A 13,019-nucleotide genomic window follows, 5' to 3' on the forward strand; every position below is an offset into this window, starting at 1 on the left:
ACACAATCATGTGGGTTAGAATTAATTTTAATCAGGGAGAATGTAGTGTTCTTCACCCCAATCCAGACAGATGAATAAAAGGGATAAGATGAAACCAGAAGTACATGAATAACATGTGTTTTGTCCTTCTTTACCTTGAGCTCATCTGCATCGTAGAAGTCTATGCGCACAGCAGGGACCATCCACGTCTGGAACAGAGTTGCCAGGATCTGTTTGGCAATTGCATCTGCAATGAGGTGGAAGTGGAGTGGGTTTCGCCTGATACAAGAAGGGAGAGAAAGGCATTGGTCGAAAGGTTTCTAACTCCTATTGTAAGAGAACAACATCAGAAATTAAAAAGCTTTAACTATGTCTAGCATTGCAGGATAAAATGTACAGCATGTTTGGCGGAATTCTACTTTCGTGGCCAAGATGCTGATACACTGCTACAATTTAAAGAAACATGACAATAGTACAAATACTGGACCAGTTTCTGGATGATTGTAAATAAATATAGTTCTTTTGACTTCACTGGAATGTGATGATTTATAACAGCTCAGGATCTGGTCCCTTCTACTGGGTCTTTAAAAGACAGCCAAGTTAATCCCCCTTTGGGGACGTTAGCTGTGAAAGTCATTGCTTCCAGTTTTCTAGGTCAGCCTGGTAATTTATCTCTGTGGTAAAAACAGTTGTCTATGGAGAAGTGGGAGTGGCGGGGAAGGTTAAAAAATAATCACCTAAATGAGGTGACATTCCAGGACCACTGAGTTTGCATGCACCACTTCTACAGAGCCAACTTGGGGTATCAACAGCTATCCCAGGGGAACCCAGAGCGAAATGTTCCAAGTGAGTGCCTTCTAGTACCAGAATAATGAACAGCTTCAAGAAACAGACTGACTGGAGACTGTAAATCTCCCCACATCCTTGTTTCTAAGAGCGAAGAAAGGCTGAAGAAAAACAGGAATAAAGAAAATATTTCATTTTAAAGTCCCAGATTTAGGTTCATCTCTATACTCATATGGCTTGGGCTAAGACAAATGCTTTGAAACAGGATGAGTGATTAGCCAATACCAACAAGAGTGGCAAGGTTTGACAAAGCATATGGATTTTTCTGTAACAATGTGAGCTTTGACACTTTAAATCACTTATCCTTGCTTCTCTCTTTGAGGGAGGTAAGCGACAGTCTGATCTTTATTCAACTTCTGTGGTAGGAGTATGAAAACCTGCCAGTAGATCTTGGTTATGATCTGTAGTAAAAAGGGAGTCTTCCATGTTTATCCCTAGCTTAGCAGCTCTCACAGTTAGCAGAGAAGGACAGGAGTTTGCAAAAGCCAGGAAGAAGACAGATGGTCCATTTAGCTTTTAGCATTGGCTCAACCTTCCTTTGATCCCTACGAAGGAATAGTGGAGTCTCATTTCTGTGAAATTTATAAGGGAAAATGGGTGTACTTGTCAGCTGATATTTTTCATTTAAAAAAGAAGAGCATTTAGTTTTAGATGGTAGTTAAGGTAGAAGATGACTGATGCTACTACATTCTGCTGTGTGAACTAAAAGAGAAGAAATCTGTCAGTTTAGGCCAACACACTTCCATTATACTTTCGGGCCTAACCCAAAAGGTCAAGGTTATTTCTCCCTCAATTTCCTGCCTTAATGAACAATATGTGCTTTTCTCCTTAATGCTATTCCATTCTGCTTTAAAGAGTAATACTGTTTCTCACTAAATAAAGCCCACAAGAAAACATAAAAATACATATAATGGTTTATAGTATCATAACACACCTCTCAGCAGAAACAGGAGATTGTTGTAATAACAATAAGCAAGGTATGGCCTGATTTTGCAGCGTTAGAAATACTGCACCTAACATCCAATCCAATTCCCAGTGATCTCAGTGAAGCTGTTCTACTGGTTGCAAGAGGATCAACTTACATGCTTGTAGGAAAAGCAGAAAAAGGGCATGTTAGAAGCCTTACATGTGAGTTAACCACCATGATGGCAGCTGATTTGAGTTCAACAATATCCAATGCACTAAGCCACAACGTCCTTTCCAAAAAGACAAAGGCTTTTTTAATCTCCAGCATGATCTGGAATGGGCAGGGGAGAGGGAGTGTTGCAGATTGCCAGCTGCTGAGTGTCCCATTACAAACCCAAAGGGATCTCATCAATTATGTCTGCTTCACCAGCCCAGCAGGAGAGGAGAAGAGGACATCCTGGCTCATGCAGATTCTGCAGTAACCAGGCACCTTGCCAAGAAAAAAATTGGGGAATAACAGCGATCAGGAAATGCAATTTCATTAGCTGAGAAAAGGCCAAGAGGAACAAAGGTACAAAAGCAGTGGGTACTGGCAAGGCAGTATCTGAAGGCAAATATGTGTAGAATAGGTCCCTCTGCTCAGCAGGGGTTGAGTCTGGTATCGTGTTTAGGAGTATTTCCCGGCTGGTTTTCTTTTGTAATGTCTTTTCTTTCTTCAGGGTCATTTATCCATATATTATGAAGTAGAATAAGAAGAGAAAAAATCAGTTAAAAACAGGAAAGCCACATACTCTTTTAAACCATCATTTAGTTAAAGGGAACTGATACAAAATATTTGGAGATAAAATATACCAGGTGAAAAGAAAAATTCCAATATAAAGACACTCAGATTTTCAGTAGCAGTTTATACTTATCCGAGTGACCCAGGGTGTGTGCAACTTAAATGGGAGCAGGTGGGTGACATTTTCTCTAGTTCAGCTCATACTGGGGAAAACAAGAAAGTAGTTGTACTCCTACACAGAAATCTCTTTCAAGTTGTTAGCCTTATGGTAAAGATTCAGCTGGAAGGGAAGTATGTGTCAGAGACAAAGCAGAAAATTAATACTTACAAAAATATATCTCCAAAACCAAACAGTGACCCACTGACATCTACAACTAAATATGCATCAGCCACAGAAGATCTTACTCTCCAGAGGAGATTTTAGCTATGTGGACTGTGGTGTTTGAGTGTAGTGCTAGAAGGGAACAGAACACAGACTCAAACCTGGAAGACCTTCTGAAGGTAATAGTACTGGCAAACACACAGGTGACATCTTTTACCCATTATGGTATCTGCAATACACTAAACCTAAAAGACAGAAGCCTAAAGATCAACCAGCATGCACTGCAAGAGTTAATGCTTTAAGATCAGAAACCTTTCTCAAAAGACATGAGATAGGGGTGTCTTCTCTCCCCTTTATCATTTGTCAACATGATTGAATCACTGGCTGTGAGAATGAGAGGTGACAGTCAAAGATATTGTGAAGGACTCTACTAAAAGCTATATTTCATTAGACTTGGACCTTTTGCTGTATCATTTGGAGCCAGTAAAACTATTCCATCCTTCAGGTTGGTCTTTTTCGAAGACAGAGACATTTTGGGATACAAGGTTTATAAAACTGAAATCAAACTGTATTACTACTATGGTAAGTCAAGGGATAGCCAGGTGGAGAGCAATCCTTCCCATGCATTTAGCAGCTACAGTTTAAGAAATTTTGGGAAGGGAGGGAGAGAAACCTGTGCCTCCCAGAAGGTTTGAGAGCCCCTCACGTGGGTACAAGTATGGGTGGCAAGGCCTCTGAAGATCTTTAACTAGCAGCTGAAGACAGTGAAGTTTGCTAGAGGAGGTTGAATGCATGATCAAGGTGGAAAAAGTTATGAAAAAATTTGTATGCTGTGGTTTCCTGCAATATCTGGGGCATAGATGGGATAACCCAACAGGACCCTTCCAGCTCCCTGAGCCTCAGAACTTTGGAGCAGGACAGCTTTCTTGGGTTGAAGAGAACCTGGAACTCTCAGAGAAATTGATGACCAACACATACTTCCTCTTCTCCCACTCAAACTGGGAAGTGAACTTTGACTTCACCTGCTTTAACGAGCTCAAAGCACAGCTGTGTTTTGTGTTTATTCTTAATGTGTATGTTATCCCATACAACTCATTTTCCACTGAACATGCCATGAGAGCAAATGAACCACACATAGCAGAAATTGGTTACATCACGTAACGCACTGCTAGAAATCACCATACTATTAATGATGGCAGTATATTAAACTGTATGAAACAGTTGAGGTCAAAAGGTGACAGTTTTGATAAACTACTTCTAAAAGATGAATAGATTTTGAAAAATTCCCAGTTCTTGTGTGAATTTGCGAGTTTGGGAGGCAAGGTTTCTAGTGTACCTGTTTCCAGAGCAGATAACCCTGAAACTCTGAACCCCAGGTTTTCCAGATTCCTTACTACAGAAACAGATATTGAAAAAGCCAGGGAATTTCTCTCCAAGTCCAGACAACCACCTATGCTCTTTTACCTCAAAGATTTTGAACATCTGAATTTTTACCAAATACAACTTTTCAGTTTCTGCTACATGGAAAATGCTGACATATTAATATCTTAATGTGAAAGAAAGTCATTTCAAAATGTGGGCATTTCCCATCAAGTAGAAACTCAATGTTTCACCACTCAATTTAGAAAACCACAAATATTCATATATTGTTTCTACTTATCTTAAAAACAAACCACTATTTGACAAAGTAAACCATATCTAAAAAAAGTATTTCCTTAAATGGCTTTTCTCAAAAGTGAATGAAAAGAGATTCTGGCCAAGATTTTCAAGCACGGATGCTCAAATATAGGCTCTTAGGCCTAAATATAGAAACTTAAGTGAATGCTCTTATTTCCAGAATTGCTGAGGTCCTAAAAAGTCTAGTAAAATGAACAAAAGTCAATAATTAAAAAAAAAACAGACTATGAATTTAGGAACCTATCCTGAGGTACTCATTTCTATAGATTTTTTATCACAATGTTTTATTTTTACATTTCAAAAACTTCTTATTCCTCACCAGAGTTTTGATCTGCTCAAGCATTTGTGGCCTATTCTTTTGGAATAGCCATTGCCACAGAATTAAATATAAAAATCTACAATTGAAAAAGGGAGTAGTGAACCAAGATTCACTCTTCCCTTCTGTATTATTCCATAGCTCAATTGTTAGCAATTCAAAAAGCAGCTGCTTGGTTGCATGGTTCTCTCTCTGCAACAGAGGAATTTTATTTTCTAAGAATATAGAAAGGTCAGGAGCCCAGGGGGGTTATTTCCAAAATCTATACTTTATTAAGGGAAGCACAACAAGGTAATACTTTTTATATCTGTAACAAATGGTTACAAGAACTTGAAACAGAAATTATAAAAGGCAGCTTGGGAAAAAAATCTTTCCAGTGCCCATATGACAATCCATCTCTCATATGGGGAGAATTTCAATGGGAAAATCATTAATGATTTTTCATACCCCTTCACATCCCGTATTGATTAAAACACTCCCCAAACTATTGGAGAGATCTTAAAGAGGCACAAGCTGCCTCATTCATGGATCTTGTTTCGTGTCAACCAATAGAAGCACTCTGGAAATCAACTAGAGATTTCATGGCTAGATTTTTTTTTAACATTGCTTTCTCTGTTATGTTTGCATTGTTAAGACAGCTAGAAATACAAAAAGATGTGTGTATTATTAATGCATCTATAGTAGTAAGAAACCAGATCACACATTAGAGTTTTTGCCAGAAGAATCTCCCATAAAACAGACTGACACGTTAAAAGAGATGGAAACAATGACAGAGGTTTTAAAATCTCAAATAAACTCCATTAAAGCAAAGTGGTCTCCATGGAATACAGCTATTAGATTACATAAGCTTTAATTACCAGCCAGTGTTGACTTGTGACTCTTGGAAACTCCATATCATCCTTTTTATTTAATTTAGATTTTCTTTTGGTTTGTATCTTATGCTACTTTTTCTAAGAAAAATAAGTTTATTATACTTAGATCAATCTGTAATACAGTTTGAAGTCCTAACCTTGATAATACTTAAGACATATGCTTGATTTTAGCTTGTGAACAGCCTCCTTAAAGCCAAGAGGCAACTTCATATAAGAAAGCATTTGTCTAGTTGACTTTGGCTTTGTTTATACTACGAACCTCCTGGCACCATTGCTATGCTAGTATTGCTTTAGGATAGATGCAGGGTGCAGCTACGAAAGTAGTGACAACTACTTTCCCAAACCAGATGGGCTATGCCAAAAAAAAATTAAAAAAAATCACTCTTTTGCTGGCATACAAATGCCTGTATACAAGGGAGTTCACTGGCAAGGCAATAGTAGCTGGCAGGAAAGAGAAGTTAATTTTTCACAGATTCTCACATTGACCTAACTGTCAGCAACTGTGTATTTTTGGCCTTTCTTCATTCCCTAATGCAACATGGTGTTTAGCATGTTTAACGTTTTCCCTAATGTAACATGGTGTCTTTGGAATTAAAAATAATTTTAAAAATTAAAAATATTTTTAGCTTTTACTCAAGTTAAGAGTTACCTAAATTAAGATGGGAATGAACTTTGCAATAAGAAGCTATAACCTATGGGCTTCTTTAGCTTCTTCTGCGGCACTCCAAGATTTACAGTTTTCAAAAAACATTGAAAATAACTTGGCCCAGTAGTTGCAGAATTTCCAATGAAAGTAACAACCATAGGACACTGTGTTATTTCTGAAAATGAAATGCAGATACTTTTGGAAAGAATACATATAGTCTTGCCCAAATGACCCAATATTTTTAATTTCTAGTGTTTAGTCTATTGCCTTGGGAAAACGAAACTTAAGCTGCACTCAGAGCACAAAGATACAAGCTTGGGAGTGTCAAACTGGCTCAGAGAGAAAACTTTTCACCCCTGCAACAGATTTATAAACTCTGTCATAATTAGAAACTAGATGCCTAAGACAGGAAAGTAGAAAAGTTGCAGGCAAGGACTGAGGGCTCATTCTAAAAGCTTCCCTCTGTGTAGACGTTCCAATGCATATTTATCAGTCTGCAAACTCCACACTATTCCAACTCTGCTGAGTCTCCCCCTGAGAACAGACTGTCAGTTATGTCAAACTGGGTGTTAAAAGCTGCTGGGATTTTGTGGCTTGAACATGCATTTTCTAAAGACAAAACTGAAATCAAGCTCCTGTTCCATTGGGAATGAAATGCATTTTCGAACTATGGTATTCTTATAAGAAACCCACCACACCATCCCCTTCCTCCTCCTCTTTCTGCTCCCTGGAGCCCGAAGACAGATATAGTTTCTCAGATTGCCTGGACAAGTAGCTTGCCTCTGTCTCATGATATGTATGGTATGACTAGAATCAGAAACTTGCTGTTTTAGTCCTGGCAGAGAAGACCTGGAGAGAGCTAAAACGCTCAATATACAGGATGTGCTGTACAATAATGCAAGAGAGGATACAGAACACTCCATCCATAGAAAATCCTGTAGTTTTCACCCCACATTCCTGCTGCCTTGCGTCTTTCTGTCCTGCACTCTAGCTTAAAGTTGAGGGTATAATAAATATGTTAATGCACATGGGGAGGATTATGAGACTGACATGGCCTCCTTTTCTCAGAATTTTTCTGCAGGCTGAAGTAGGCAATCTAGAGACCTCTTTTTGTATCAAAACACACAGAAATACTAATCAGCTAAAACATGCTTTAATTGCTAAATTGGAAGGAAATGCTAATGAAAGCTTGTGCGACTTCTTTGTGAATTTCAGACAGATTCACTGAAATCAGTGCTCTTACAACAAACACTGAATGAAATACAGCAGGAACAGAAAAGGACATTAAGGATGTTTGCTATGACGACCCAGCTGTTCAGTTAGTAGATTGTGTTCAGAGTGTTGTAGGGCAGGATTGAGGTGTAGTGGCACTGTTGCCTGAGGAGAACCTACACTGTGTCCGCCCATCTAATAACAACTGTGTTTTCTACACAAGCTTCTTTCAGTTATACAATACGTTCTTCACATACTTTTGTTACAGGCAAACTCCGCTCCTGCTACATCAGGTTTAGCTGAACATTGATCATCAGAAACTTCTAAAAAGGAAAAATAAATTCTCTTTGACAGTATATGTGGAAGCATGTTTGTTCTGCTTGTGCGAAAATGTACTTGAGATTGAATGTGATGATTTTACAAGTGGAGGACTAGGTAGCCTAGCTTTAGAGCTTAGGGTGAAACAAATAAGCTTCCACTCCACTGCAGACACGCAGTACTTTTAAATGTCTGTTTTGCCTGGTAGTGCCAGCCAGGATACATTCCCTGGTGCACATTTAGGATTTAGAAAGAGAGATGTTTCCATGCCAATTTTCACTGATGACCCTCAAGTCAGATGGTGAACCTATTACTGATGTCATGAAGTATCCACCATCTGAACCAACCACCTCCATCTCTCCTAACTCATTCCTCCTAATGCAATATCATGACCTGTCTTTGTCCTTTTTTCCCACAATTAAACAGATCCTAGAAACTAAAAGAAGTTTTCTTTCCAATCATCCTAATTTTTTAAGTGCATACCAGTCTCCAAGATAATACTGTTTGCATGGCAACCCGTGCAAGGGACCTGGGTTTAAGCTTAAATCAATTTTAAGCTGAGGAAGTCTGGCAAGTCAGTGGTTTATTCTTCAGCCTTCTTCACCATTCCATTCCAAAAAAAGGGATTCAAGAAAGAGTTCCTGAGACATGGGCCTCTGCACATATAGCCATAGCATCAGCAGATGCTTAAGAAGCCAAACCAATTGCCTGCATTTTCTAGAAGAAAAGTAAGAAATGTCTGCAAGAAGCTCTGTTTCTTTTTAGAGAACATCTTCCCTTTCTAGCAGACAATTTAATGCCTAGTGCGAAGAGCTAGTTCTAGGCAAGAATTGACTTAAATTTGTCTTTAATTATGTTTTGAGCAAACAAGCTAGATAGGTTACCTTGAATGTAACTGACTGCAATAAAGTTTCATTAGCTATATCGGACTTTATCTTGATCACTTCTGCTGAGCAAGAAAAATCCTTTGAGATGAGCAGTATTGCTAGCCAAGCAGCAAGTATGTTCTTGAAAAGGGCAGACTCCACCATGTTCAGAGATACCAACGTTACTTTTCTTTGTTTTGTTTTCATACTTTTAATTAAATATATTTCCCAGATTATTAATGGCAGAATTGTTTATAAATTGCTTATTTTTCAGCTGAATGGCTTAGGCAAAACAGAGACATTTCCTTTAACACAAGGAGACTGCTTAAACTTTTGGGCTACAAGATTCCTATTGTTTATAGAGTATCAGGAAACGTACAGAATATTCAAATCTTTTCAAAATGGAGGCAAGTACTACAAGAGAAAAATACCAAGAAGCTAATCACTGGGAGAACTCATATCACCATAAAAATGCGCATTTGCCAAAAAAAACAAACAACCCCAAACCCCTAGAAACAACAATCAAAATAGACAAAGCAACCCACAATCCCTGGAATATAAAGCCAGTTTACACTGAATAATTCAGAAGTTTAATTGGAAAATGATACCATTTTAAAATTTAACAGGATTTTAACAGTCAAAAAATTCCTCACAGAACATGATAAAAGTCTTTACTGTTGTTTTGGTTTTGTTATTACTATTTTAGCATTGTTTTCCCTGTTCCTAGCCCTTTGCTATGCTCATCTCCTGGGAAGTCCTATAAAGACTGTGTTATATGTGTTAATAATGAAAGTTGCTCTCATATTTTGGAGAATTTCCCCCCTCTACCCACCTTTCCATCTCCCTCTCCCTCCCCCCCAGCCAATCTCTTAAAATAATATTTACTGAGTCATTTCTACACTGTACAAGGTAAGTATTTAAATTCTCTTGTGAAGCTTATCAAAAATTGGTAAAAGATACAATGGTGCACCAAAACTGTTGCACAGAGTGACTGCTAACAGTGCTCCAGCAGGGGATCAGAAGCAAACATAAGGAGCAAGGTGCGGGACATTTATGCCTCAGAACAGGTATGCGTAACAAGATATTAGCAAGTGACCTGAACAAGATTCATCCTCACTGCTATAAAATATCATTCAATTTGCTGTGATGTATTGAAACTACCTCCTTAGCAAACTCTTTATGCTCTAAGCTGATTTTTTTAGCCTATTTGTGCTGTTTGATTAAAACAGTTTGATTAGTCTCTCACTTGCCCATTTTGATCCACTTTCTGCACCACTGTTGGAAAACATCTCTGAGAGACTTTACTAAACTGGACAAGGGATGTAGATGCACACCCACCCACAATTTAACAACATTTCACTTCACTGGAACTGCTGTTTATTAAGGGAACTGGCTATTTTCTCTTCATTGGACATCTATGCCTCTAGATTTTGGGATCTGACTGTGCTCCATGTGCTAAAACCAGGTTGTGAACTCCTGTGAGGGGCTCCAAGTGGCCCTTCCAAAGTCAGAACAGACAAACTGACTTTACGGAAGTAATAGTGACCATAGGAACAGGTTTACCTTGGAAAATAAAGGTCTAAATGGGAAGCTGGGATAGTCAGGTAACCTGTGTATATTTATGTGTATGGCTTTCAAATTACTATCTACACCTCTGCCATAAACTGGTCCCAGAATGAGGCTAAATGAATATAATACTGCTATTACTATTATTATTTTACAAAATTCAGGAGCAGGCAGATACTTTACAATACAGATAGGTGTAGCCCCTATTCCCAAAATGCAACAGGTGTAGCAGCTGGATATTGGATCCCTAGCGTTCACTGCAGAAATTTTTACTCAGGTGGAGCTATTTCTAGAGGTCATAAATTTCATGCTTCTTTCCCTTCAAAGAAAAAGCAACCGGGAAAGGGAATCTGACTTTCTTTTCAAGTAAGAGGGTAAATGTAGCAAGAGCTAATTTAGCCATAATCAGATATACAATATATAACAAATGAAAGCTACCTTTACCTGTGAAATAAGACGGACTTGACAAGTGTGACAACATCCCGACTGGCATTGTACCCTGCACAAACAATGGCAACGTGGATGGTCTGTGGGAGAAAAGGAACAAAAAAAAGCAAAAATTTAAGCCTGCTCCTGCATTCTATCATTCATTAAAGAGAACACATATATGACAGTGCTATTATTTAATGCGGCAATTGTCAAAGATTTGTAGTGGGTGTTTGCAGCTGTTTGCAGCCCACTTGAGGCAGTTTGTTAAAAACATCTTAATTGAGTTATAACACCATCATCATTCCAAAGTCATTACTGGCTCTAAATTACATCAGATGTCTGAACAGAATTGCATTTATTAGCTAAGAGCATATGTGTGTGTGCGTGCATATACACAAACACACACCCATTAATGACACAAAATTCTGAGTATGCAAACACAAAGACACTGTTTAACCTTCTGAACCGAAGTTTAAAAATATCTTGGTTAATTATAAGCGGATACGCTCTTAGAAACTCTGCGTCATTTCAATCCTAGGGATAGCTGTTAAAGAGAGAGTGAGGAAGCTCTGATGGACAAGAGCATGAGTGGGACAATTGTTTTGCCCAGGGTTGGGTGCATCTTGGTGATAAGACAGGACAGTAGCTGTGAAGCCAGGTGGTCTCTTTCCTGCCTGTGACTAGTAGCATGGGCTGTACTGGGCAGTGTTAATGTGAAGTTAAATACAATTCCCCATCCCCCACCACAATTTTCCCTTATTCTGTGCCTTCTCTCTTTTAATCTGAGGTGAAGATTTACTCATGTGTTCAAGAGGGAAGGGAAAAATGAAAGGTGCTACTAGTCATTATGATTAAGGTTGTAAGTAATAATTTGAAAAATGATGTTAAGTTACTCTTCTCTGGTTTTAGAATTAGCCACTGCTATTCCCTGGGAGAAAAGAAAATTAATTTCAGCAGATTTAGACTTCAGCTTCCATACTTTTCTGTTTCTTAACAGTCATAGAAACGAGGGAGAGTTCACCATGCTGGCAGCACAAAGCTGTGATCAAGGACACAGCTGTGAAACTGCAGGGAAGCCTCATTTGACTTCCATTTGAAGCTTGGCTAGCTAGCTTCTCCCACGTAGCTCTGATTTTCTGCAGAAAGCCCACTAAGCAGAGAACAAATAAGGAATTCTGCCTCTTCACATAGTCACAGATTCCCAAAGTCTGGCTTGTAACAGGAGCAAATTTACACAGAGGGTGGCATGTGTTGGGGACATGTAAAGAGTCCGTAGTCCCATCCATTAACACTGCCTTGTACAGGGCACAATATGAATCATACAATGGCCAAGCGGTTGCTCCATTGTGCATTCCCCACATGAACATCGCAGCTGCCTCCAAGCCTAGTATGCCTCACAAGCTGGAAAGACCTGAAGTTTTCAGAGGACTTGAATTAATAAGGCAACCTGTCTGTCCAGAGAGGCGTGAGAAAGAAATGATACTGCAATACATTTTGGGAGCAATGCTGTGAGGTATTCAGCACTTTAAACTCATGTTAAAATCAATGAGAGTTGAGCATGCTCAGCACATTGCAGAAATTGTTTCTGTGTTATTCTCTTGTGACAAAAACAGAGGAGAAGAGAGGCTACCCTTATTAATGACTGTAATTACAGCAGTAGTTTGTATCATACATAGGGGCAGGCGTCCTGTGGGCACACAGTTTCCTGACACTGCATGCACCGCTTTCTCTCTGGTTGCCTCCCAGGCTTTCTCAGGCTTTTGGAAGATCTAAGAACCTTCACTCCAATGCCAATTAAATCAACTTAGCTGAGAATGGTTTCATTCTACTTTAAACACTTCATCTGGATACAATGGATCAGACATAAATATTTTATAGGTTTTGACAGAATATCACTGTCATATCACTATCAACCTCATTTTATACTATCTATACTTGACAGAACGGTTTTCCTTATAGTCTTGCCCTCTACTTCACCGCTCCCCCCCCAAACCAGAAAGTTTATTCTGACAGGGACTTGCCCACATCTGTTTTCCCTTTCCTAAATCAATTTGTTTCAAAATTGACAGTATGTTTTCCTTGGTGTGCTTTAGCAGGTACCATTGTCTTTCAGCCAGGGCACAGTGTGAAGACAGCACTTGCTGCTCTGCTGAATGTCTTCTTCCAGTTCAGAGACAAAGGAATCCAGATATCTTCTGCTCAGCCTCTCTGTGGTGTTTGATACTATTTATCACTTCTATTCCTGCCTATGATCAGCTATAGGAAAGAACAATGGTCCTCAAA

At 38.9% G+C, this 13,019-nt stretch overlaps 1 protein-coding gene across 4 annotated transcripts in view; it reads right to left on the minus strand.

The window, feature by feature from the left end:
* Positions 1 to 13,019, minus strand: part of LARGE1 (LARGE xylosyl- and glucuronyltransferase 1) — a 285,687-nt gene that overhangs the window by 126,882 nt on the left and 145,786 nt on the right. For all 4 annotated transcript variants that reach the window (XR_010886140.1, XR_010886141.1, XR_010886139.1 and 1 more), the window contains 2 exons: positions 10,752 to 10,834; positions 135 to 258 (listed from right to left, as the gene is read on the minus strand). Coding sequence is in view for 1 of the 4 variants with exons in the window: in XM_067309055.1 (XP_067165156.1) it covers positions 135 to 258; positions 10,752 to 10,834 (207 nt within the window). In the remaining 3 variants the exon portion in view is untranslated. The remainder of the gene's footprint in view (positions 1 to 134; positions 259 to 10,751; positions 10,835 to 13,019) is intronic.

The sequence above is a fragment of the Apteryx mantelli genome, chromosome 1 (genome assembly GCF_036417845.1).
Source record: "Apteryx mantelli isolate bAptMan1 chromosome 1, bAptMan1.hap1, whole genome shotgun sequence".
Lineage (NCBI taxonomy): Eukaryota > Metazoa > Chordata > Aves > Apterygiformes > Apterygidae > Apteryx > Apteryx mantelli.